Here is a 25,997-nt window from a genome sequence, read left to right as displayed (position 1 = left end):
CCCAGTTATAGATCTCTACAGGAACAACTTCCAATCTCCAGAAATCACCAAGAACACTCAAGAACACTTAGGGAACTTTTCTCTCTTTCTTTTTCTCTCAAAAACGGCCAAAACCCGACTAATGAGACAAAACTAGTGTTAAGAGTTTTCCTTAACCCAAAACGCAGCGTTTAACTTAACTCGTCTGCAGAAAACTGAACCTGCATCGACCGATGCAATCCCCTAAACCGGGATTTCGGATGTTACAGTTATTCATTATTCATTGATTAATATATATGCTTAATAAATTAAGTTTTTGCTTATACATGTCAAATTTTATTGAAAACAGTTATAATATAATTAGCATACAATGGAAAATATATTGATTGTGTTAATTTTATTTTTATTTAGAAAAATAAAATTTTAAAATATAAACATGTAAAATTCTGTATATATAATTAGCTAATTACTATGTTTATAAAAAAAAATGATACGTGTCAACATCTAATCAATATATTTGACATGTGTCACAATTTTGTTAATGAGTAACTTTTAATGAATAATTTTGACATCAAACTTTATATAATAAGATATGATGGTAGTATAACATTGGAAAAGGTAATATGCCAATATTATTTTTGTATCAAATCAGAAAATCAAGATAGCAAAATTAGCAAAACAATGTTATTTTTCATTTAACGCACGTGGGTTTTTGTTGGTGGGAAGATTAGATTACGCACACGTACGTATTACGTGGGTGTTGCGTTGAAAACAGAGGCCCCAAAACGGGACAGAGGAGGAGGAAGAGTTCTTGTTTTTTAGTTCGGCGAAGAAAGATGTCAGGTCATCATCATCAATGCACCGAGAACCCACCTAATCTGGATCCAAATAGCGGGTCGGGTCATGTCGAGAAACTGGGAAACCTCGACACTTACGTCTCTGGTTCTACTCATTCAAAGCTTGCTGTTCTTCTCGTCTCTCATGTTTTCGGTAAAAGCCTTTTTCACCTTTCTTACGAGTTTGGGAAATCTCTCTGTATTTGAGAAATCTATAACCATTTTTTTTACGGCAGGATATGAAACTCCAAACCTGAGGTACCTGAATCTTTACTTGATCAGCTTGTTGGTTAAAGCGTATATTCCTTTTTTACTGGATTTGAAAGTCTTTAACTTCAGAGTCTTTGTTTTGAATGAGTTACAGTTTGTATCATTTGCTGTTTGTATATATTTGTGTTAGTGTCTCTAGCTCAATGCTTAGGTTCATTGTTGTTGTAACTTGTCTTGGTTTTTTTGCTCTTACTGTGATACAGGAAACTTGCTGACAAGGTTGCTGAAGCTGGATTCTATGCCGTGGTTCCTGATTTTTTCCATGGTGATCCTTATAATCCCGAGAACCAAGATCGACCGCTTCCTATATGGATAAAAGATCATGGACAAGTTAGTACTTTCTCTTCCTTTATCAAGTGTTCAATCCTCAATATTGCAAAGCTAAGATCAAGATAGTATTTTACCCTGTTTTTGTGCCGTTGTATCTGAAACAAGTCCATTGGAATTTCCTAGGAGAAAGGGTTTGAAGAGTCAAAGCCAATAATGGAGGCCTTGAAGAACAAAGGAATAACTAGTATAGGAGCAGCAGGGTTTTGTTGGGGTGGTGAGTTTGGTTTTCCTTGTTCCCAACATGGTCCATGGACATAAGCTAACACATGAATTTATCTTTCCTGTTGTGGATCTTTAATCTCAGCAAAAGTTGCTGTGGAACTGGCAAAGCAGAAGCTTGTTGACGCTACTGTTCTATTACATCCTTCTCGTGTTACGGTGGATGATATCAAGGGTAACTACATACTTTTTAATATATTATCTTTACTTGCTAGTTCCCTCTCATTTGTTGTGATTATGACTCTGATCAATACATAATGGAAGTAGGGGTCAGCATTCCAATTGCTGTATTAGGAGCTGAATTCGATCAAGTATCTCCTCCTGAACTTGTTAGACAATTCGAAGATGTTTTGGCTTCTAAACCTGAGGTACCTTTGCTTAGCACTATTTCTTTATACAAGTTAATATTTCCATTAGTACTTACAAAAACACCATTAGTAGTTTGATATGTTCTTCAAGTAAATAATATTCATTTAGTGACATGTTTCAGGTGAAGATTTTTGTGAAGATATTTCCAAGTGTCAAACACGGTTGGACTGTTAGGTATAATGAAAATGATCCATTTGAAGTTGAAGCTGCAGAGGAAGCTCACAAAGACATGCTCTCTTGGCTCACCAACCATGTCAAGTAAAAGAATTTGGAAAGATCTATCTAAGCTTTGGTTTGCACATAACCAGAGGAGACCCAAAATCATGTCGGTTATTCTTCAAATGATATATTTAACTAGTTGTATGTCTTCTTACGTTGCTTTAGTATTTTCATGGCTAGTGTTGTCTCAAAATGTTTCATTCTGAGAAACATCAATATGAGCTAGTTGTATTTATATTGAAATAATGACAACCCCCAATTAAAGTCAACTGCATTAAAAAGAAAACTATATTAATTAAATCTTGCTAAATTGGAATTATACTATTTGGGTTTTTATCTATGATTGATCAATTAGCTCTACTTGACTAAGTGGTCACTTTTCAACTAATGCCTAGGAAAAGAGTTGTTAGGTTCACCAGCTTTTATTGAATGATTAGTTTGATGATTAAAAAATAAACACATTTTATAAATATGGACTGTTGTAGTGATATTTAAGATTAATCATCTTTCTTAGTTGTTTCCTAGTTGATGATGAGTATCCATGGTTGAGAAAAAAAGACGAGAAGATGTGTAACATTGATCTGACTATAATGGACCAAACTGGGTCCTGTGAGTCAGGTAAACTTTTGGAAATAAACTATCTTCCAAAACCCATAGTGAGCAGATCAGATAAAGTGATCAACGAAATAAACGAGGCATATGTGTGAGGTGGAAACTTGATCAATCCGTAAGTTATCTACTTCAAGGAGATGCACGGTGAAGTAAAACCTCCATAAGTAATACGCAATTAATTAATAAATACTATTATATAATAATTTTTTTTGTTGATTAAATAATTTGATGATCGATCTATTATAGGTTTTGTTATTTATTGTCAAAAAGAAGTTGTTTTTTCTTCTTCTTCTTCTAAATATTAATTTTCAAGTCTAAAGCATGGAGCACGTTCTGTCTTTTATTGTCTAAATCATATTTTATTTTTCTGTTAATGAGTAATTGTGCTGTGTTTTAAAGCTGTCATGCTCTGTTCTTTTATTTCATAAACTTTTTTTATTTATTTAATAAAATAAATATTATTAGTGTCATGTTTTTGCGTCCATGTCTTGTTTATCTCTCTTATTTTTTTCTTTTTCATTCTTCACCTTGCCATTACACAGTTCTCATCTTCAAACTCTTAACCAAATCCAATGGCTGATCCCACGACGCTCTCTCCGTTGTTGGATGAGTACCATGAAGGTGGAGGAGATGATAGAGGAAGTAGAAGAACATCAACTTGGGTTGAAAAACTGGTTGACGTGGAAGAAACAAAGGCTCAAATTATTTACTCTCTGCCAATGATATTCACCAATCTTTTCTACTATTGTATCCCTTTAACCTCTGTGATGTTTTCTTCTCACCTCGGCCAACTCGAGCTCGCCGGTGCCACCCTTGCCAATTCTTTCGCCACCGTCTCCGGTTATGCCTTCATGGTACCATCATTTTATTATTGTTTATTTTTTTGGTCAACTGTTACCATCATTTCTTTATTCCTTATGGTTTTTATCCATTTCTCTAAATTATTCCACTTAACTTTTACAACCTTTTATGCTAAAATCATGAATCAAAACTTAGACTAATCCCAAACATGTAGAATAACCTTTTCTTTTGTTATTAGGGCGTCTAGTGTGACCAGAGTTCTAATTGCTATTTAAGGCGTCTAGATAAGTTTAGGAGCTTTACCTCTCTGTTTTTTTTTTTTTTTTCTGGAAGTTTTTGGCATATATTTTTTTATAACGATATCTTCAAGAACATATATATGGCCAATGGTATAACATAAATATATTTGTTTATGACATACATTAATGTTTCTTGGTTTTAAGATAGGATTAAGTGGAGCACTTGAGACATTGTGTGGACAAGGCTTCGGTGCAAAAAACTACAGGATGTTGGGGATTCACCTACAATCATCTTGCATTGTCTCATTGGTCTTCTCCATCCTCATCACCATATTCTGGTTTTACACAGAATCGATTTTCGTATTTCTCAGACAAGATCCTAGCATCTCAAAACAAGCTGCACTCTATATGAAGTACCTAACCCCCGGTTTGGTGGCTTTCGGCTTCTTACAAAATATTCTGAGATTTTGCCAAACACAATCCATCATTACTCCTCTACTCATCTTCTCGTTTATTCCCTTGGTGGTTAATGTTGGTACCGCATATGTTCTGGTTTATGTAGCTGGGTTTGGATTCATTGGTGCTCCAATAGCTACATCTATTTCAACGTGGGTAGCATTCCTATCTCTCGGAATTTATGTGATCTGTTCAGAAAAGTTTAAGGAAACATGGACTGGATACTCGTTGGAATCATTTCGGTACGTCGTAATAAACTTGACATTAAGTATCCCTTCCGCTGCTATGGTATGGTAAGTTTGTTAACCGTTATATTTAGCCTAGTGGCTTGTGTACGTTAATGTAATTATAATATCCGGGGTCACACCAAATAGTACATGTTTTTTTAGGTTTGTTAAAGCTTAAGAGATTATATTGTGTGCAACAGTTTGGAATATTGGGCGTTCGAGATTCTTGTGTTCATGGCAGGAGTGATGCCAAATCCGGAAATCAATACTTCTTTGGTAGCTATATGGTAACTTTTTCTATCACTATTTATTAGTTAATTAATATTTACGATTAACGTAGCTCACTATGTGTAATGTTATTAAATAAATTCAGCGTCACCACGGAATCGATTAGCTACATGCTAACATATGGACTTAGCGCAGCTGCAAGGTTTGCTCATCTTATCAGATAGTTTCAAAATACTTTGTATAAATTTTGTTTTGGAAATGTAAAACTTGATAATGTTGCAGTACCCGTGTGTCCAACGAACTTGGAGCTGGAAATATAGAAGGCGCAAAGAAAGCGACTTCTGTGTCCGTTAAGTTGTCTTTAGTTCTTGCTCTCGGCGTAGTGATTGCCATACTTGTAGGTCATGATGTATGGGTTGGTTTTTATAGCAATAGCCTTGTGATTAAAGAGGAGTTTGCATCAATGAGGTTTTTCCTTGCTGCTTCTATAACTCTTGATTCGATCCAAGGTGTACTATCAGGTAAAAAGATCCAAGATTTTTTTTTTTTTTTTTTTTCTCTAATCATCAAACACACGGTTAAATTTAGCTCGTTTATTTTAATTATTTATAGGAGTTGCAAGAGGATGTGGATGGCAGAATGTAGTCACGGTTATAAATTTGGGAACATTCTACTTAATTGGAATGCCTATTGCTGCCTTTTGTGGTTTCAAGCTGAAATTATATGCCAAGGTAAATGCTTGACTCTCTTATGGAATTGGTAAAGTTTGTTTTCTTGTGTTATCTTTGACTCATTACTTTTTGGTGAAAACAGGGTTTGTGGATTGGTATGATATTTGGGATATTTTGCCAGTCCTCATCTCTCTTGCTCATGACAATTTTCCGAAAGTGGACAAAGCTGACTGATGCTACGGTCTGAAAAACCTCTAGTTCCCATTTTTCTAGGGAGGCACATTTCTTTTAATAAGCAATATGGAATAAAATATTTTTGAGAACAAAATTCGATTTATCATTGGGAGAAGCCTAGTCATTCTGGATCAGATAACTCATGATTATTTTCTAAACGCTAAGTTATAACTTATCTTTGTTACTTTTTACATGATTATAATAAGCTGGTCACATGGCATGTGCACTATCAAAATCAACGTTTTAAACTAATTCCCTTTTAAATAGACAAGATATCCAAATCATTCAACACTTTTTTATATTATATTCAAATAAATAGAAATTTTTATCAACTTTACTTTGAAAAAAGATATTTCTCAAAAAAATTACCAAAACTGAAATCATCAACAATATTCAAAAGTGTTCCAAGAGTTAGATAACAGCCCTCAACTATTTTCACTAATATTAATAACTCAATATATGTCTCTTATTATTTTTATATGAGAATTTTTGAGAAATACCTTTTTTGGTGTACCCCTTCTCAAAAATACCCATTTCCTCTATCTATTTTTATAAATACTTTTTTTTTAAATATGAAAGATTATAAACTTTTATATGGTTCACAATGTACTTCTAAATAATAACTACTACCTCTAGACTCAATCCAAACATTTATGAAGTTTTAAAACATTTTAAAAGGTTTTTACAAGGTTTTTAAAAGGTTTACAAGGTTTTTAAAAGATTTTTAAACAGTTTTTAAAAGGTATTTATATTGTATTATAAAATATATAAAAAATTACACACATATAAAGTTAATTTGTGTATAAATTTTATAAGCTTACACATAAATTTTGAAGATTTGCAAATTTTTAGTAACTTTTTTGGTAAAATTTGAAAGAAAGGGTATTTTTCAAAAATGGTATTGCAAAAGAGGTATTTTTGAAATTCTCCTTTTTTTTTGGTACAAGATCTCTTAAAATTTTGGGTTAAAAAAAAACTGTTAACCCTAATTCTATAACAGTTAATTATTAGAACCCCGGTTTTATTCACAGAGATAAAAAAAAATGTGACAAATATATTAAAATCTAATAAAAATATATAATGCTTTTCTGAAATTTTTTAATATATTCCTATACTCTAATTTATAAGTATAAACGTTAACGTAAATTAGCTTTTCTTTATAAGCTAGGAAGCTGCCATCAAATTAATATAATAGGGTAAAGCTTTTAAAATAAAATAACAGACTAACAGTTCATTAAAAACACAATAGGGTAAAGCTTTTCAATTATATGTATGCTTTATTTTTCTAAAATAGTTAATAGCATGATGTGAAATATTAGTTTTTAAAAAGAGAAATAATACTAATATTAGTTTTAAAGAGAAAAATAATATGTTTTTTAATAAGGAATTTAGTTATATGGATTCAATGCATTCAATGACCGTGTTTACATCACAAACCCTTTGCCTTTTCTTTAGCCAAAAACCGCTGCCGCTACTTAGGTTAACCGGTTCTGGTGGCTTCTTCAGCACCGAAGTTGGGTTTCTCCCTTTAGTTTGTCTATGTTTCCATCTTTTATAGGCACATCCATCTTTTTCTTCCAATGGCAGTAGATCTAGATTTTCAGATTTAGTATTTTTAACCTTCGATCTTCCTAACCTTGGGTTCAGTTTCTTGACTCTTGTTATTTCCGTCAAGTTTAGCTTCAAGTGTGGCCGTTTTTATGGCTAAGGCAATCTCTAACTGTTACTTCACTGCCTCTGATGAAGAATCTTCACCAACGCATATCGAAATCTCCTTCCTGTTTTTAAAGAGTCGTTCTTCCTGAGTGGTCTCTAGGCTTTGGTAGTGTCTCACCGCCCCGGTAGTTCCTCTTTGAAGCAACATAAAGGGTCGCAAAGCATGCTCATACGGTTCTAACTAGTGGTAAAAGAGGTTCTTGCAAGTTAAACCGTTGTGTGTTTTTTCTAGTCTCGGATTTGTTTTAATTGTCTTCATAAGATCTAAATTTTAATTTTTCTTTTCTTGGATCTCTTGATTCTGTTTTGGGAAGTGCATGGATGTTGTGTAATTTGTTTGTCTGGGTTGTTTCCCCTTAGCTTACCTTGTTTGGTTTTAGTCTCCGGAAAAGTTTTGTACTTGCCGGCTAAAATCTCCGGAAAAATTAATTTTCTTGCCGGCCTTTATATTTTACTTTGAAGTTATTATCAATAAATCATTGAAAAAAAAATCAATGCATTCAATTTTTTTTCCTTCAGATTTGGAAACTGTTTTAACATGTGTCAAATGCGCATGTGCTACATATACCATTGTTACATAAATGAAATGTCTTTTTTTTTTTTCGGACAAACAATTGAAATGTATTTATAATTAATATGGCAATAAAAGGTAGAAATGAGAGTGGGAAAAGAGAGTGGACATGTGTTTATATTTAATGAACTGTTTCCGAGTCCATCTCTTGTTTATCTCTTATTTTTTGTTTATTCTTCACCTTGCCAATTCACAATTCTCATCTTCAAACTCTTAACCAAACAAACCCCAAAGTCCTTCCAACAAGAAGATCCAATGGCTGATCCGACGACGAGCTCTCCGTTGTTGAATGACCATGAAGGTGGAAAAGATGAAAGAGGAAGGAGAAGAACAACAACTTGGGTTCAAAAACTGATCGACGTGGAAGAAGCAAAGGCTCAAATTATTTACTCTCTGCCAATGATACTAACCAATCTTTTCTACTATTGTATTCCTATGACTTCTGTGATGTTCGCTTCTCACCTCGGCCAACTTGATCTCGCCGGGGCCACCCTTGCCAATTCTTGGGCCACCGTCTCCGGTTTTGCCTTCATGGTACCATCCATTTCTCTGAAATTATTTATTCCACATTAAAAGAATGAATAATAGATAAGTTTTTGTCTTTTTTTTTTTCTTCCTTAAAACGAAATCTTGAAGAACTTAAAAAAAGAAGATATCTTCTAGAACATATGGCCGATGGTATTTGTTTAAAATATGCATTTATGTTTTTTGGTTTTCAGACAGGGTTAAGTGGAGCACTTGAGACATTGTGTGGACAAGGCTATGGTGCAAAAAACTACAGGATGTTGGGGATTCATCTACAATCATCTTGCATCGTCTCATTAGTCTTCACCATCCTCATCACCATTTTCTGGTTTTTCACAGAATCGATATTTGGACTTCTTAGACAAGATCCTAGCATCTCAAAACAAGCTGCACTCTATATGAAGTACCAAGCTCCTGGTTTGCTCGCTTACGGGTTCTTACAGAATATTCTTAGATTTTGCCAAACACAATCCATCATTTCTCCCTTAGTCATCTTCTCGTTTGTTCCCTTGGTGATTAATATCGGTACTGCATATGTTCTGGTTTATTTTTCTGGCCTCGGATTCATCGGTGCTCCAATAGCTACGTCTATTTCATTGTGGATAGCTTTCCTATCTCTTGGAACTTATGTGATCTGTTCAGAAAAGTTTAAGGAAACATGGACTGGATTCTCGTTGGAATCATTCCGTTACGTTGTAATAAACTTGACATTAAGTATCCCTTCTGCTGCTATGGTATGGTAAGTCTGTTGACCTATTTATATTTTAGCTTAGTGGTTGGTGTTAGTTACTGTCATTATCACATCCGGGGTCAAACCAAATAGTGAATGTTGCTGACAAAAACAAAAACAAAAACATTTCCTACGCTTGTTGAAGCTTAAAGGACTATTTGTGTGCAACAGTTTGGAATATTGGGCGTTCGAAATTCTTGTGTTCTTGGCAGGAGTGATGCCAAATCCGGAAATCAATACTTCTTTGGTAGCTATATGGTAACTCTTTTTTTTTTTTTTTTTTTTTTTTCTATTTAGTTAACGTTTTTTGTATATTACATCAAAGTAGCTTACTGTATTTTATATAAATTCAGCGTCAACACGGAATCTATTAGCTACATGTTAACATATGGACTTAGCGCAGCTGCAAGGTTTGCTCATCTTATCAAATAGTTTCAAATTTATACATCAACATCATATCTTGTATATATAAATATTGTTTGGGAAATGTAACATTTGATCATGTTGCAGTACTCGTGTGTCCAACGAACTTGGAGCTGGAAATGTAAAAGGCGCAAAGAAAGCGACTTCTGTGTCCGTAAAGTTGTCTTTAGTTCTTGCTCTCGGAGTAGTGATTGCCATACTTGTAGGTCATGATGGTTGGGTTGGTTTGTTCAGCAATAGCCTTGTGATAAAAGATGAGTTTGCATCATTGAGGTTTTTCCTTGCTGCTTCTATAACCCTTGATTCGATCCAAGGTGTTCTATCAGGTAATATTTTTTTTTTTTCCAAATAATCAAGCACGGAAAATTAAACTCGTTTATTTTAATTATTTATAGGAGTTGCAAGAGGATGCGGATGGCAGCGTGTAGTCACGGTTATAAATTTGGGAACATTTTACTTAATTGGAATGCCAATTGCAGCATTTTGTGGTTTCAAATTGAAGTTTTATGCCAAGGTAAATGCTTGACTCTCTTATGAAATTGGTAAAGTTTGTTTTATTTTGTTTGACTCATTATTTTTGGTGAAAACAGGGTTTGTGGATTGGTCTCATATGTGGGATTTTCTGCCAATCATCATGTCTATTGCTTATGACAATTTTCCGGAAGTGTACAAAGCTGTACGCTGCTACGGCCTGAAAACTCAAGTTCCACTTTTTCTAGATCAAATCTGTGAATTAGCAAACCATAACCGCAAACCGTCTTCAAATTTGGAGGTACCCAGTTGTTTGAGTGTGCTTAGTCTGTTTGGGACCAAACTATCTAAATTTGGATGGCCGGGGCTCAATGAGTTCTCCATGCCGTCTTCATTACGTTCGTGCCAAATGATGCGAGCTGCAGCTTGAAACACATATCGAAGGATGAATCTGTCTCATATAAATATTTTAATATAATTTTGTTATTTATTTAGATTTGAAATCAATAAACAAAAAAATCAATCACAATAAAACACATTTAAAGGAGTCATCTCTAAGTAGAGACTATTCTCAAATTAAATCATTATCTCCCTTTCTGTCATACTTTTATTTATTTATTTATTTAGTATCATTTTAATAAGAATGTATCTAATGTAGATACTTTTAATGGAGGTGCTCTTAGAGTTTTTTTACATTATACACGATTATAAACTCGTCCCATGGCATTTTTGCATCATTGATCGAATGACTGTTACATAATCAAAGAATTAGATAATTAATTTGCGTTGTGAGTTTGGGGTTCAAGAATCACTTGATGCAGAATGAGCTGATCAGAACATGTGTATGGGAATATCTACAAGTTACTGTTCCTTGCGTCTCAAACACACCATATTAATTAGCCGTACATGAATATGTGAATAGCTATGGATTCGTGCAGGCAGGCATGAACTTTATGGTTATGAACGTATGATGAGAACATGTGTACGTGTGATATTATACCGACAATAATTAATGTTATAGATCCGTGTCCCTCAAACAGTTTCAAATGAGTTATGTTATGATTTCTAGGACCCTTGTGGTAATATGATCGGTAACACAACTTCCTTGAACTGCCTGAGTAATCAAAACAACTGTAGGAAATATCTATATATAACCCTTGTAACAAATTTTTGTGTGCTCTTTGGAAGTCTAACAAGAGCCATCGAGAAAACTGAAATATTTGTAAATGTAAGGAAACTAGAACTTGCTAACGAGGAGGAATCAAATTGCTGTAAAAGTACTTTGCTCAATATTTACAGCACCCGATGTATCAAGTATATCGATCCCCTCCAGAACTTATGTGGCAATGCGAAGATATTTTAGCTTCTAAACCTCATGTTACTTCACTTTGCTCTAATTTATTAACCAACTCAATATTTTAATTCCTATAACAAAGTAACAAATACGCCATTTCTAGTAGCTTCTGAATTTTCAAGTAGACAGTTTCATATCATTTTAATCGCGATTGAAGTCATATGTTTCAGGTAAAGATTTTTGTGGAAGATATTCCCAAGAGTGAAACACGGTTTCGACCGTTAAGTTCGACGTGAATCATCCATCAGAAGTCGATTTGTTCAAACTGTGCATACCTTTTTTGAGTTTGGAAAACGTTCTTCAATGTAAGAGATGTCCTCATGATTTGGTCACTTGCTGACCACGTCTTTGAAGTTTTAACTATACTCGCTGAGTCGCTGTAAATGGGGACAACGTACATGATAGTAGTTGTGTTCAGTCTTTTTCTATTAATTGTCTTGATTAGAGTGAGACACATCAAAAGATTTTCATCAACTTTTCAAGGGCTTCAATAGTTGTAGTTCAGATCATTTGTGATTCTAGTACCAATTCTAGTTTTCATATCGTAACACACGTGATTCATTGTAGTACTAAATCCAGTGTTCAAACTTTCGTGAGGTTGTTATTGATCATGAGCTGCCTATTATTATCTATTTTATAAATATGTTCTTATAACAAGTGAAGCAAACAAATGTTTAGGTTGATTAATCAATTTAACTGTTTTTATTTGATTGAGTAAAAATCACAGTGGCCGGCTAGATGACCAATTTTTAAATTTTCCTTAATTGACTTTCATTATAAAGATAGGATGGTTGGAATATTTCACAAAAACATTTTCATGTGTCTTACATATGTAGCAAGAAACTAATTATGTGTATCTTTGAATTCATAAAGTTTGTATATATTTTTGGTAATACTTCAGTAAAATACTTATTAATAAGAACAATTCTCATAAATACCACTAAAATGAGTTTTTTTTTTCAAAAAAAATACTACTTAATAAGTTAAGAAAGAAATGATTTACTAATCACAATATTCATATCACAATATTAATTATGTATCATTTATTTTGAAAATTTATAGATTTCCACACATATTTCCCTTCCATTATATAATAAAGCTATTTGGTAAAAGACCAAGTAGACACACGTTGTGTTATAAACACCTTGAATACTCATTCAGTTCACCTTGAATGGCCAATCCCACGACGAGCTCTCCGTTATTGAATGTCCATGAAGGTGGAGGAGATGATAAAGGAAGGATAAGAACATCAACTTGGGTTCAAAAACTGGTCGATGTGGAAGAAACAAAGGCTCAGATTATTTACTCTCTGCCAATGATACTAACCAATCTTTTCTACTACTGTATTCCTATGACTTCTGTGATGTTCGCTTCTCACCTCGGCCAACTCGAGCTTGCCGGTGCCACTCTGGCCAATTCTTGGGCCACCGTCACCGGTTTTGCCCTCTTGGTATCAGTGATTCCTTTTTCATCAAGCAAAAATATCTAGACTCCACTTTTTTCAACTCAATGATAGACACAAATTTGGATTCTATATTATCCATGTCTCTAGAATTTTTATTTGACTAATTCGTTTTTAGTCGAATTAGTCCATGTATCTATTCGTTTTTATTAATCTTTTATTTGGCTACTTCGTTAAATCCTGAACCAAAACCTATACTAATCTTAAAGAATGTAAAAAAACCAGTTTACTTTCCTATTTAAGGCGTCTAGCGTCTAGAGTGGGGTTTATGAATGTTGTCTAAATTTGTTTTTTTTGTTAACATACCTTAATGTCTCTCTGTAATTTATTTTCAGATAGGGTTAAGTGGAGCACTTGAGACATTGTGTGGACAAGGCTATGGTGCAAAAAGCTACAAAATGATGGGGATTCATCTACAATCATCTTGCATTGTCTCTTTAGTCTTCACCATCCTCATCACCATCTTATGGTTCTTCACAGAATCAGTTTTCGGACTTCTAAGACAAGATCGTAGCATCTCAAAACAAGCTGCTCTATATCTGAAGTACCAGGCTCCTGGTTTATTCGCTTACGGGTTCTTACAGAACATTATGAGATTTTGTCAAACACAATCTATCGTTACTCCGCTAGTTGTCTTCTCGTTTGCTCCCTTGGTGATTAATATTGGTACCACATATGCTCTTGTTGATTTAGCCGGGTTTGGATTCATTGGTGCTCCAATAGCTACATCTATTTCATTGTGGATAGCTTTCCTTTCTCTCGGAACTTATGTGATGTTTTCAGACAAGTTTAAGGAAACATGGACTGGATTCTCGTTGGAATCATTCCGTTATGTAGTACTAAACTTGACATTAAGCATCCCTTCTGCTGCAATGGTATGGTAAGTGACATCAATAACTTTATCTGTTTTTGACCAAGATATCTAGCCTAGTGCGCATACCAAAAAAAGAAAAATATAAAGCCTATTGGTTTGTGTTAGTCACTATAATCACACCCCCGGGTCAAAACCAAGTAGTACATGTTGACCCAAAAAAAAAATATATATAGATAGGCTTGTTGAGGTTAAGAGACTAATATATTGTTGGAACAGTTTGGAATATTGGGTGTTCGAGATTCTTGTTTTCTTGGCAGGAGTGATGCCAAATCCAGAAACTAATACCTCTTTGGTAGCTATATGGTAATTTTTTTATTTATTGATAATTTTAAGTTAGTTAATGTTTTATATAACATAAAAAAGTGGTTCATTTTTTGTAATGATTCAGTGTCAACACGGAATCGAGTAGCTACATGTTAACATACGGAGTTAGCGCAGTTGCAAGGTAATTTGCTCATCTTTTCAAATAATATCACAAATACTTTGTATTGATCTTGTATATATATGAATATTGTTTCGAAAATGTAAAAATATTGCAGTACGCGTGTGTCCAACGAACTTGGAGCTGGAAATGTAAAAGGCGCAAAGAATGCAACTTATGTGTCCATTAAGTTGTCTTTATTTCTTGCTCTTGGCGTAGTGATTGCTCTACTTGTATGCCATGATGGTTGGGTTGAATTATTTAGCAATAGCCTTGAGATTAAAGAGGAGTTTGCATCATTGAGATTTTTTCTTGCTGCCTCTATAACTCTTGATTCGATCCCAGGTGTTCTATAGGTATAAAGACCGAAGAAAGCTTCCTTTTTTTTTTTTTTTTTTTTTTTTTTTTTTGTTGAATCATCAAGCACGAAAATGAAACCCATTTAATTTTGATTTATACAGGAGTTGCAAGAGGATGCGGGTGGCAGCGTTTAGTCACGGTTATAAATTTGGGAACATTCTACTTAATTGGAATGCCTATTGCTGCCTTTTGTGGTTTCAAGTTAAAGTTTTACGCCAAGGTAAAAATGCTTGAATCTCTTTTGAGATTGATAAAGTTTTATTGTTGCCTTTTGATTCATTACTTTGATATTGTTTTTTTTGGTGAAAACAGGGTTTGTGGTTTGGTCTGATATGTAGAATGTTCTGCCAATCCTCATCTCTCTTGCTTATGACAAATTTCCGGAAGTGGACAAAGCTGAATGTTGCCACTGTCTAGAGCACATTTCTTTTCTTAAGCAATATACACGAATAGCAAAAGATTTGGACGCTCTTGCATTACTTTTTAAATTGGGAAATTTTGTGAGATAAACAATACACCATGCAACATCTGAAAAATATGTATAGTTAAGACTTAAGAGTCATCGGATGTATAATGGTTTAATTAGATTATGCAACCACTAACAATAAGTATCAAACTAGTGGCGGATGTAGAAGAAAATATTGTATGGGGCACTATTCAAAATATTGAGAAGAAAATAATGAAATGAAAACAAAAACTACAAATATGGGGCATTGAACCCTGGTCTCAAGGTTTAGCATGGGGCACATTTTACCAATTATGCTAAGTAATCATTATGGGAACCTGAACAACTGAACAATTATTAGTAAAGAACATGGGGCACGTGCCCCACCTCCTAACACTCTAGATCCGCCCCAAACAACATTATGTTATCTATTTGTTTTTGTACTTTCAAGTTGCCGTATTGGATATGTATATAGTTCCACGTGAATGAGACTTGATTAACTTTCTTAATGCGCACAGTTTTAGATATGATTAATAATAAATAATAAACGTTATTTCTATCTACTACTGAACCTCCATTAACAAATCTAGATCTAGAGGATATCGGTTACCGTCGACGACAGAGAATGCTAGTGCGCAGGGCCTTTGAGCATGTTGTGCAAGAAAACAACTTTTTTTTTCTTTTCCCGGTTAGTATATGTCCGAGAGAGTAATACATCTAAAGCACAAGTAGGAAAATGTTTGGACAAGAGACCCTGACGTCGATTTTGGATTACGTGAACCATTTGACCAAACTAATATTTTCTAAAACTGTAGCCGTTTAGTTAGATTTTTTTTTTTTTTTTTTTTTTGTGTGGCCTGAAACAAACTCTTTTTACTTACTTGATGGTGGCTGGACTGCCTTGCTAATTTACTTTGTAGGGTTGGGAGCTACGATGGTCCCGGCCAAACTCTGAATTTAATAATAAACAAGATTTCGATAACTTTTCTTTTTCAATATATACATAAGTATAAAATTTGGATAGTGACGCAAAGAAATCATAATATTTTAAATCTTATAGTCAAAATACTCCAATAAAAAAAAAAAATACAATAATCTAACATCCAAAATTTAGTTTTTGAGAAATATGTATTTTTCAGTAAAGAAATATCTATGTGAGCCGCCTAAAAGAAAAATCCCTCCAAACTCGAATAATATTGAGCCGACAGAAGGACCACACCTGCACATAATAATCAGAAGCCGATATGTATATATCCACTTGATTCCTAATAGAGTATAAACTTTTTAGAAGAAGATATGCAACTAAGTTTTATCCGCCAAGAATATTCGTATATAAGTATTATTTTTTAGGAAAAAATCAATTTATATCCAAAATATCTTTATTTTACGTATTCTCCAAATTATTAATAGTGTGTTTCCTCGAACGACATACTGAAGCAATCATGTGCGAATATGCCGGTGGTTTAGTAACTTATTTTCTGTTTCTTTCTTCATTTCTCTTTGAAATTTCACTATGTTAAAAATTTACAATCAAATTTGTTATTTAATTAAAATAAGATAGAGATCGTCTGGGAAAAGTATCCTTACATGTTGGAGTTATGAATCTGTTTAAAGTTCTTTAAAAACTTGATAACTATGATTCAAACAGTAATGTAAATAATAGTTTAATTTGTTTCGTTTTGCTTTCATGTATACGAAACAATCAAATACTGTATATAGTCTACTATATAAATAAATCTATTTCAATTGTACCAATCAGATTTACGCAAATTAAACATATATTACATAAATTAGATTACACTCATATCCAGTGTTCAAGAAAGCGGTCTAGGCGGCCGCCTAGGCGCCGTCTAGGCGCTAGGCGCTCAGCAGACGCCTAGATGACCGTCTAACCCGCTTAAAATTACATACATTTTATTTTAATATTTATTTTTGATTTTTAAATTACATATAATTAAATTATTATGTTTTATATCTATATATGTAATTATAAATATTTATATGTTGTTAATATAACTTAAATAAATGTATTTTTCTTACCGTTGTTTATAATTTATAAATTTTTTTATTTTTATAACATATATTTTAATATAATTATATATATATAATGTTTTATGTTGTAAACGCTTAAACCGCCTAGCGCTTTCTTGAACACTGCTCATATCACAACTTATACAATTGGATCACCTTAAAGGCTTAAACCATCTAAATCAAAATAAATTTGGTTCTTTAATATACACGAAATGGAATTAAATAATTTCATACAACACATCAATCGATATGTGTCAAACCTTAAAAATGTAATCAATTAGATTAAAACATTACTACATATTCAGCCCATGCAAACAGCACGGATTAGTACATAATAATGCAATTAAAATCAAAGTACTAATTCTGGCTTTGTCTACTTGGTTGTTGGTTCTTGAGTGTTAATATAAAATTCATTAATGAGATTAGTGAGTGTGCTTATATTTAGTTTTATGTTAATATTTAATAAAACTCTTTTTGCGTACCTTTTCTTGTTTTTTCTTCTTTTTCCCTCGTGTATGTGAAGAGTCGAAATTGGTTGGCATCTCCTCTGACATAGACAGGTCCTTTGAACTCATCCCATTAAAGCTCTCCACTTAATCCTTTATTTAGTTCTTCACATTCACAAATAAAAATATCGTCTTCCTTCTCCATACTCCGATCCTAACCAAATCCAAAACTCCTTGAAGATACAATCAAAACTCCTTGAAGATACAATGGTTGATCTCACGTCGGTGGATGACCATGAAGGTGAAGGAGGACGAGGGAAATCATCAACTTATGTTCAAAAGATGATTGACGTGGAAGAAGCAAAGAGTCAAATTATTTATTCTCTTCCAATGATATTCACCAATGTTTTCTACTACTGTATCCCTTTAACCTCGGTGATGTTTGCTTCTCATCTCGGCCAACTTGAGCTTGCCGGTGCCACCCTCGCTAACTCTTGGGCTACCGTCACCGGTTTTGCCTTCATGGTACTCCTTATTCTTCAAGCTTAGTTTGTATCCAACATTTATCTTTTGTTTTCTACCTGCATACGTTACTAAAACCCACTTTGACCAAAAAAAAAAAAAAAAAAAACCCACTTGGACCAAAACAGTTACAAAACCCCATTTTTTTGCTTCTAAATATAATAATAAAAAATATTGAAAAAGAGTTATAGACAAGTGGATGGGCTTATGAGTTTTGTCTAAATTGTCTTTTTCGTCTTAACGAGAACGTATGCTGAATGAGTGTTTTATATGCATAATATATATGGATGTTATTTGTGTATAAAGAAATTTAATGATTCATAATTTTTAGACAGGGTTAAGTGGAGCACTTGAGACATTGTGTGGACAAGGCTTTGGTGCAAAAAACTATAGAATGTTGGGGATTCATCTACAATCATCTTGCATTGTCTCATTAGTCTTCACAATCCTCATCACCATCTTATGGTTTTTCACGGAACCGGTCTTCTTACTTCTTAGACAAGATCCTAGCATCTCAAAACAAGCTGCACTCTATATGAAGTACTTATCCCCCGGTTTATTTGCTTACGGGTTCTTACAAAACATTCTGAGATTTTGCCAAACACAATCCATCATTATTCCGCTAGTTGTCTTCTCGTTTCTTCCCTTGGTGATTAATATCGGTCTTACGTATGCGCTGGTGCATTTAACTGGGCTTGGATTCATTGGTGCTCCAATAGCTACATCTATTTCATTGTGGATAGGTTTCATTTCTCTCGGAACTTATGTGGTTTGTTCAGAAAAGTTTAAGGAGACATGGACTGGTTTTTCCTTGGAATCATTTCGTTATGTACTTCTAAACTTGACGTTAAGCATCCCTTCTACTGCTATGGTATGGTAAGTCAGATCAATAACCATTCTCAACTACTAACTTCTTATATACTTGTTTGACCATAAAGCCAATGGTTTGTGACTTTGTGTTAGTATCGTCGTTGTGACACACCCGACATACATGTTAACAAGCAAAATTTCATATGCTTTTTGAAGTTAAAAATACTATTTTATTGCAACAGTTTAGAATATTGGGCGTTCGAGATTCTAGTGTTCTTAGCGGGATTGATGCCAAATCCAGAAATCACCACCTCTTTGCTAGCTATATGGTATGTTTGTTTTTTATTGTTTAATATCACTTTGATAGTTAATACAAAAGTTTTATTTTACATCCAACAAAAGTTGCTCATTGTGTGTAATATTGAATACATTCAGCGTCAATACGGAATCAATTAGCTACATGTTAACATGCGGACTTAGCGCAGCTGCAAGGTTTGCTCATCTCAATTCTCAACAATAATTGTTTCAAAACACTTTTGTATTCACCTCATATAGTAATATTGTTTCAAAAACTTTGCAGCACGCGTGTGTCCAATGAACTTGGAGCAGGAAATGTAAAAGGGGCAAAGAAAGCGACTTCTGTATCCGTTAAGTTGTCTTTAGTTCTTGCTCTCTGCATAGTGGTTGCCATACTTATAGGACATGATGTTTGGGTTGGGTTATTCAGCAATAGCCATGTGATTAAAGATGAGTTTGCATCATTGAAGTTTTTTCTTGCTGCTTCTGTAACTCTTGATTCAATCCAAGGTGTTTTATCAGGTAAAAGATTTCGACTAATCTTTTTTTTCTTTTTTTTTGAATCATCGAAGCGCGTTATGTTCAGAATTTATATACAGGAGTTGCAAGAGGATGCGGATGGCAGCGTATAGTCACGGTTATAAATTTGGGAACATTCTACCTTATTGGAATGCCTATATCCGTCTTTTGTGGTTTCAAGTTGAAGTTGTATGCCAAGGTGAATGTTTGACTCTCTTTGAAATATGGTTTAAATTTGTTTTTTTTGTTAAATTGTGTTTGATTCATTATTTTGATATATTTTTGGTGAAAACAGGGTTTGTGGATTGGTCTGATATGTGGGATGGTTTGCCAATCCTCATGTCTCTTGCTTATGACAATTTTCCGGAGGTGGACAAAGCTGAATGCTGCTACGGTCTGAAAACTCTTAAGTTCCATTTGTCAGAGTATTATAGGTAGAAGAATGTTATTGTGGACGCTATAAATAACTCATGATCTTCTTCCACACGCTTAGTTAGAACTTTGAACTTATCTTTGTTAATTTTGGAATGTAAAGCATCACTGTAAACCATCTTTTAAACCAACTCCTAACTGGTTTCTTGTCAAACAACCAATTTAAGAAGCCTTGGAATTTCTGAAATAAGTGTGATCAAGGAAGGATTGCGTTCAAGAAAATACATTATTAAGTTTAACTTTATAGGAACATTAATTGAATCATCATGTTTTTTTGTAACAAGATAATAAAGTGCATTTGGAATGAACACAACGCATATCTCTGTTCAAACTGTCCAAAGCCCACAAGAGAACACAAACATTTGAATAAAAAATCATATGTAAACATTTGAATAACCAAAGCCAACAACGAATTTAATTATTAACCACCTATCGATCATGACAAACCTTTGAAAAACCCTTCTATTTTTGAATCAATATGTATAGCAACTAACTTGACGCAATTACACAACCAAACTCATAACTGGACTTATTTGCTGTTTTTGAAGAAGTTTAGATCCCACCTGCGTATTAACCCGTCAAACACTTTCCCCGGTGCGCTACTACTACGTTCAACTGTCACCGTGGCCTTTGTTACTCCTGACATGTCACCAGTCTCGGTTTCCTTCTGGCTTAAAGAGCCAGGACCAAAAGCGTTTATGGGTCTCGCCAGAGAAGTCGAGGTCTCACTTAAAGGATTGGGCTCGCAAGACGACGGTAGTTGATCCTGGCTACGTGTTGCTGGACTGGAAGCCGAATCAGTCTCTGATTGATTTGCTCGAGTTGAAGTTGATTCTTCCCTGGAAGGAAGGCCTTGAGCTGCTGTTAGAAATGCAGAGCCACCATGAACTCTCGTCTCAGGAGGATCTTTCTTCTGTTGACTTTGCACTTCCAAGTCTTTCAATGATTCCATCACCGCTTTCATAAGCATCTGAATAAAGAAATAAGATTATGAGAACATCAACAGAACATAGACATATTAAGAGGTCAGAAATCCAGTTTTTCAATCTCACCCTTTCTTCTTCCTCTGCATTAGATGGGAAATCCTCCATCTGATACTCCACATATTGATCATCATCTAAAGCCATCCTAAGGTGAGGAGGGTATTGACCGCCATTTGACAAATCAAAGCTTATCATATCAGGAGATGAACTGTCTTGTCCATCATGACTCTCTTTTTCCTGAAACAAAAACATTACGCCACATCAGGAATTTCGACTTTTGTCTCTTTTATTATAATTTCTTTTATATTTCGCACGATTTGAAGCTGGTCACCATGGCACTTGTGTCTCTACCATTGTTAATTGAATGACCATTATATCATCAAACAACCATATACATGACATGGTGACTGGTAAACACACACATATCACAATAAAAAGTAGATAAGGAACGGAGGACAAACTGATTTTGTACCTTACTTTCTGATGGAGAACCGTTAGATGTGACATTCGAGGGAACCTGAAGAAAACAATCAAAAACATCAATATTACAAAGGAGAAAGCTTAAACTGCAACCTATCCTTCTGGGAAGTATATTTCATTTTACTTTAGTCAATTGTGCAAGAGAAAATCTATGCATTAGCTGTTTTGAGTAATTGTAAAGGACCCAAGTACTGAAAAGACCCAGATTACTCAAGAATTACTGACATCTGTGCGACTCATGGGTCGTTTCTTGCGGACTTCATTAATTGCTTCAGAGATGCTACCCGCGGCTAAACCTAAAAGTTGACAAAAGATGACGACTTTGAGCACAAATAAATCCTGCCAGAAACATCAGAGGAAAACCAGTATGACTCACTTTTCTGTACTGAGGATTGTGGAATATTTGTGTCATGCATAGTGCCCCAACTGCCCTGAACATAAAATAGACATCATTATTGACGTTTCTCAAGGCAGAAACAAGAATTTAAACAGTCATATGTGCCACCGCAGCATTACCTTTGCAAAGTATTCATCCAATGGGTCATAAAATGTTGGTCCCACCACCTCTGGAGGTTGAAGGACATTATGGAAAAATATATTTACCGAATCAAAGTAGAATTGAGGCCTTGGGGAGTTGTGGTCTCCCTCAAATTTGATGATATTTTTGTCACCCTACCATAATCGTAAGGCAGATGTTTATACTGAAGCACATTGAAACTAGTAGAAGATGACCATGCGCATGAGGAAGTAACTTACTATGTAAGCTTCATATATCCGATCTGAATGATGAGGGCGGATAAAGTCATCATCTAAGGCATGTCCAAATAAAACTGGAACAAAACTAGACTTTGCCACCTGCAGCATGGAATTTCAACAATTAAACTGGATAAATTTTCCAATTAAAAACTTTCGCAGCTAGCAGGATGATCAAGACAAGTAGCAAATATGTTGTATATATATATCAGACTTATGCAATCAAGTAGATAAAAGGGACAAACAAATTAAGAAGACGACCTTAATGGTGTTCAGATCCATTATATCAAACTTTGCCTTTTTCTGAATAGATCTCCGCATAAACTGTATCGCAAATTTTACCTGAACATACAGTAGAGAAAGCTTAATACCATAAAATAAACGCAATATGGAAGCCGTGCAGTAGACAGAACAAATCGAATCAGAATATCAATGTACTTACAGTAAACTTCGGCAGACGAAACTTATATGTATCTACAAGTTCCATCATCAGATCCACTAAATCGGAGAATGGGCTGTCTAGAATCATTCCTGCAATCGAAGGATCCTCGGCTCCATACATCAAGCTGTAAACACAAAAAAGGATGATTCAATCATGGTTTAGCAGGCAATACAAATGATTTCCAAGATAAATTGCTTATTTCAGAACTTCAGTAATCTCTTATACTCATGCACTTGTGACATTTAATTGATATGGATAATCACCGGAAAGTATCACAGGACCAACTGTTACTATACCCTCTAAAACTAGTGAAGCTTCACAACATATAAGAGTAACTTCCATTGACACAGTCTCATACCATTAACTAAAACTTCATGCAAGGCAGAGAAATGGATACACTCTTAATAAATTAATAAAGTATAGACTGGACCAAACCTAGTAACAGCACCCATTGACCGCCCCCATAGCCCAATCAGAGATATGTTTCCATCCTGCCGCAAAAACTCAACCACAGCCTTCAAATCGTCCTTCTACAAGCACTCACATCAAATTTAACGTAAGTAAGAAGAATGATCACTCAGAATTCAGAAGTATATAGTGTGACTTTAACCCGACATGACTTTCATGATTTCTCCACTTGTCAATCTAAACATGAACTAGAGTTTCTAGAGCCTTTAAATCAAATGAAATATGTCTTCATCATGATGATAATGGGATACCTCTATAGACGCACAACCATATTGGTTTACATGGGTTTAAAATGAGAATCAATTGAATAAATTTGGACAAACATGTTTATTTAACTTAACAATATATTTTGAAGAGTAGAAGAGATAAACAAGAATAATTAAAGAAATCACGTACTTCGTTCCAGCCTAAGGTGACATGTTCCCCGCCTGAGAGACCCGATCCCGAGAAGTCAAGTGTGAAAACTGTGATGTTTGAAGGAAGCAACACAATTGCGGCTTCACTGCCATCCGCTCTACATCCACTGGAAGACAGAATTGCAGGGCCATTAAGCAATGCAAAGAATCAAGAGGACCAAGAGTAAACCAAAGGGACAGGAGATGCACAGTTACGCAGTACAACTCGAATCATAATCATGATAATTTCTAGCTCAAAATATCTTTATCAAGCGTTCCAGTACCTGTTTCCATGGCAGTATATCACACAGGGAAAAGGCTTTCCTTCAGGGCGTTCAACTGGCATATAATGACTACACTGTAGAACATCTCCCCTACTGTTTTTAACCTGCCGCCAAAGACACATCCGAACAACACTCAAGCCAGGAAAAGAAATCAAAATAGCAAATGAAAACACACTTTTGACTAACAAATCAGTTTCTTTTACTTCCGTATCCTTATTTACCTTACTTTCTAAAAAATAGAATTTGAAAAATTTACAAGAACAAACAATGGTAGGACCTCCATTTATTTCAGGAGTGATCTAAAGGCTTCCTAGGCTCAAAGACTAATCTCCTGGGCCGGGAAACCATGCTAAATTTCGAACCCCCTGGCCAATGCTACTCGAACCCAAGTGGCGGGACTTTTCTCCCTTTACCACTGGATCAAGGCGACTTGGTTGGACCTCCATTTATTACTATCGTAGATACATAAAAATCCAAGATAGAGAAGGTTCCACAAAACAAAAGATTTGATTCTACAAGTTTACAAACAAGAGAAAAGAAAAATAGTTTTTACCTCTAAATCCTTTCTCTGATACCATCTACCTTTCATCATGAACTCCTTTTCCAATAAATCATGTTGTGGATCATACTCAGCTCTGCAGCACACATAACATCACGTCAAAAACAATAAACTGACAATCTTCGGATAGATGTTTACAGCCTCTTAGGTACAATTTCTAGTTAAGTAATCATCCCATGTCAAAAACCAAAACATGGACAACGTTCTTGAAGATTCAGAATCAGGACACCCCAGTAGAATCTAAAATAGTATTGACACAAAGAGATCACATGGGTACCCAAAAAAAAACAAGAATTTGATTCTTCTTCTAATCAGAGAAACTCAAGTTAAAGTACACACAAAGTAATGCAAAACAAAAAAAAAATTAGGAAGAAGACAAATTTTGCAAGCGGTCCACAATTTCTTTTTTTTTTTTTTTTTTTTTTTTTTTCTGGCTATAGATCTATCAACAAAAAAACTCAATTCCCAAACTTAAAATTGAGCGTAAACCTAAAATTCTTATACTTAACGATTGAGAGAATTTGAAAACTCAATCGCAAGATCGAAAGATTAAAAAAAAAAAAAAACTCGAATTCGTAATTTGGGAAAGAGAAGGTGTTCACCTTGGAGGTCGAATGATGAAGTTAACAAGCTGCTCCATTTAATGAAATCACCCAGAGACAGATTCAAGTTACAAACTCTTTATCTCTCACCAGATTGGTTAACTCGAAGAAGAAGAAGAAAGCCCCCACACAAAAACAATATAATTCGATAAAAATTAAAAATCAGAAACCCTAATTTAGAAAGAAGAAGAGAAGATCGAGTTGTTGACGAGAAGAATCAATCAGTGAGATCGGAGAGAGGTTGAAGAAGAAGAAGATACACAAAGGGGAAAGAGAGAAAGAAGAAGGAAGCTACAGAACGGATTTTTTTTTTTTTTTTTTGGTTTATTGATTTTTTTCGATTTTTCCATATTTTGTTTTCAGTTAGTATTTAAAATTGGTAAGTTACCTACATTTTTGCCACTTTATGAAAGCCATATCTTGACAATTTTGTTTATTGAGTACATTTTTAAACAATAATATATATATATATATATATATTGAGTTTATTTTGGTAATAATTATTAATTAAGCTATTTTTGTTTGATGTATTTTAATCTGGATCCATATTTATGTAATTATTATTGTTTTTTTTACAGTATAATTAAAATATTTAAACTTTTCAAATGTATAGAATGTGACGCGTATTACTTTAAAAATATGAATTTATATTATTTTAACTTTCGTGAATCATAACAAATATTGTTGACGCAAGTTTTTATCGATTTCTTTTAAATTTATTAAATATGTATTATTACCAACACTGATGTATCTGTATTTATATAATTATTATTAATTGTATACAATTTTTACCAAATATATTAAATAAACCCATCTATAGTACTACTCAATATCAATGAGTCAATGCAAAAAAAAAACGATATCAATGAGTCAATGCAATGAAAACTCACAAATAGTCACAATCAGCACGCCATCTTCTTCTACACGACCGT

General features: G+C 34.2%; 6 protein-coding genes across 12 annotated transcripts; 5 read left to right on the top strand and 1 right to left on the bottom strand.

Moving 5' to 3' along the window:
• Positions 1-676: 676 nt before the first annotated feature.
• LOC104766271 (endo-1,3;1,4-beta-D-glucanase-like) lies at positions 677-2,491 on the top strand. Its single transcript, XM_010490126.3, has 7 exons — positions 677-969; positions 1,052-1,073; positions 1,289-1,415; positions 1,539-1,629; positions 1,720-1,809; positions 1,902-2,002; positions 2,125-2,491. Exons 1-7 carry the CDS (start codon positions 816-818, stop codon positions 2,263-2,265), a joined length of 726 nt encoding a protein of 241 aa, XP_010488428.2. The 5' UTR covers positions 677-815; the 3' UTR covers positions 2,266-2,491.
• Positions 2,492-3,164: 673 nt separating this feature from the next.
• On the top strand, positions 3,165-5,925 carry LOC104766270 (protein DETOXIFICATION 19-like). Of its 4 annotated transcripts, none has more exons than XM_010490124.3 (7): positions 3,165-3,688; positions 4,079-4,623; positions 4,758-4,844; positions 4,931-4,987; positions 5,068-5,306; positions 5,398-5,516; positions 5,599-5,925. In XM_010490124.3, exons 1-7 carry the CDS (start codon positions 3,407-3,409, stop codon positions 5,701-5,703), a joined length of 1,434 nt encoding a protein of 477 aa, XP_010488426.1. In that variant the 5' UTR covers positions 3,165-3,406; the 3' UTR covers positions 5,704-5,925. The 4 variants fall into 4 exon arrangements, with proteins under 4 accessions (XP_010488426.1, XP_087356501.1, XP_087356500.1 ...); XM_087500375.1 differs by having other exon boundaries at positions 3,261-3,688; positions 4,083-4,623; XM_087500374.1 differs by having other exon boundaries at positions 3,306-3,688; positions 4,079-4,572.
• Positions 5,926-8,063: 2,138 nt separating this feature from the next.
• On the top strand, positions 8,064-10,707 carry LOC104766264 (protein DETOXIFICATION 19). 2 transcript variants are annotated; one of them, XM_087500540.1, is made up of 7 exons: positions 8,064-8,511; positions 8,697-9,241; positions 9,404-9,490; positions 9,586-9,642; positions 9,743-9,969; positions 10,051-10,169; positions 10,246-10,707. In XM_087500540.1, the coding sequence occupies exons 1-7, from the start codon at positions 8,233-8,235 to the stop codon at positions 10,348-10,350; spliced, it is 1,419 nt and encodes a 472-aa protein (XP_087356666.1). In that variant the 5' UTR covers positions 8,064-8,232; the 3' UTR covers positions 10,351-10,707. The 2 variants fall into 2 exon arrangements, with proteins under 2 accessions (XP_087356666.1, XP_010488417.1); XM_010490115.3 differs by having other exon boundaries at positions 8,088-8,511; positions 9,743-9,981.
• A 1,783-nt stretch (positions 10,708-12,490) lies between these two features.
• On the top strand, positions 12,491-15,260 carry LOC104766265 (protein DETOXIFICATION 19-like). Of its 2 annotated transcripts, none has more exons than XR_002036700.2 (7): positions 12,491-12,930; positions 13,278-13,822; positions 14,033-14,119; positions 14,205-14,261; positions 14,356-14,593; positions 14,699-14,817; positions 14,910-15,260. XR_002036700.2 is itself a non-coding variant. In XM_010490118.3 (7 exons), exons 1-7 carry the CDS (start codon positions 12,652-12,654, stop codon positions 15,012-15,014), a joined length of 1,431 nt encoding a protein of 476 aa, XP_010488420.2. In that variant the 5' UTR covers positions 12,603-12,651; the 3' UTR covers positions 15,015-15,260. The 2 variants fall into 2 exon arrangements, 1 of the variants encoding a protein (XP_010488420.2); XM_010490118.3 differs by having other exon boundaries at positions 12,603-12,930; positions 14,356-14,591; positions 14,696-14,817.
• Positions 15,261-17,597: 2,337 nt separating this feature from the next.
• Positions 17,598-20,286, top strand: LOC104766267 (protein DETOXIFICATION 18). Its single transcript, XM_087500371.1, has 7 exons — positions 17,598-18,044; positions 18,373-18,917; positions 19,094-19,180; positions 19,287-19,343; positions 19,432-19,670; positions 19,748-19,866; positions 19,963-20,286. The coding sequence occupies exons 1-7, from the start codon at positions 17,787-17,789 to the stop codon at positions 20,065-20,067; spliced, it is 1,410 nt and encodes a 469-aa protein (XP_087356497.1). The 5' UTR covers positions 17,598-17,786; the 3' UTR covers positions 20,068-20,286.
• A 174-nt stretch (positions 20,287-20,460) lies between these two features.
• Positions 20,461-25,507, bottom strand: LOC104766269 (uncharacterized). 2 transcript variants are annotated; one of them, XR_015590394.1, is made up of 14 exons: positions 25,066-25,482; positions 24,458-24,539; positions 23,905-24,008; positions 23,622-23,748; positions 23,193-23,287; positions 22,758-22,881; positions 22,577-22,657; positions 22,319-22,417; positions 22,079-22,234; positions 21,939-21,988; positions 21,788-21,858; positions 21,555-21,599; positions 21,152-21,319; positions 20,461-21,069 (listed from the first exon to the last, which is right to left on the bottom strand). XR_015590394.1 is itself a non-coding variant. In XM_087500370.1 (14 exons), the coding sequence occupies exons 1-14, from the start codon at positions 25,101-25,103 to the stop codon at positions 20,629-20,631; spliced, it is 1,686 nt and encodes a 561-aa protein (XP_087356496.1). In that variant the 5' UTR covers positions 25,104-25,507; the 3' UTR covers positions 20,461-20,628. The 2 variants fall into 2 exon arrangements, 1 of the variants encoding a protein (XP_087356496.1); XM_087500370.1 differs by having other exon boundaries at positions 21,939-21,993; positions 25,066-25,507.
• Positions 25,508-25,997: the final 490 nt, after the last annotated feature.

The sequence above is a fragment of the Camelina sativa genome, chromosome 19, assembly GCF_030686135.1.
Source record: "Camelina sativa cultivar CO46 ecotype springtype chromosome 19, ASM3068613v1".
NCBI lineage: Eukaryota > Viridiplantae > Streptophyta > Magnoliopsida > Brassicales > Brassicaceae > Camelina > Camelina sativa.
Note: the sequence above shows the minus strand (reverse complement) of the source record. Positions and strands in the feature narration are given on the sequence as shown.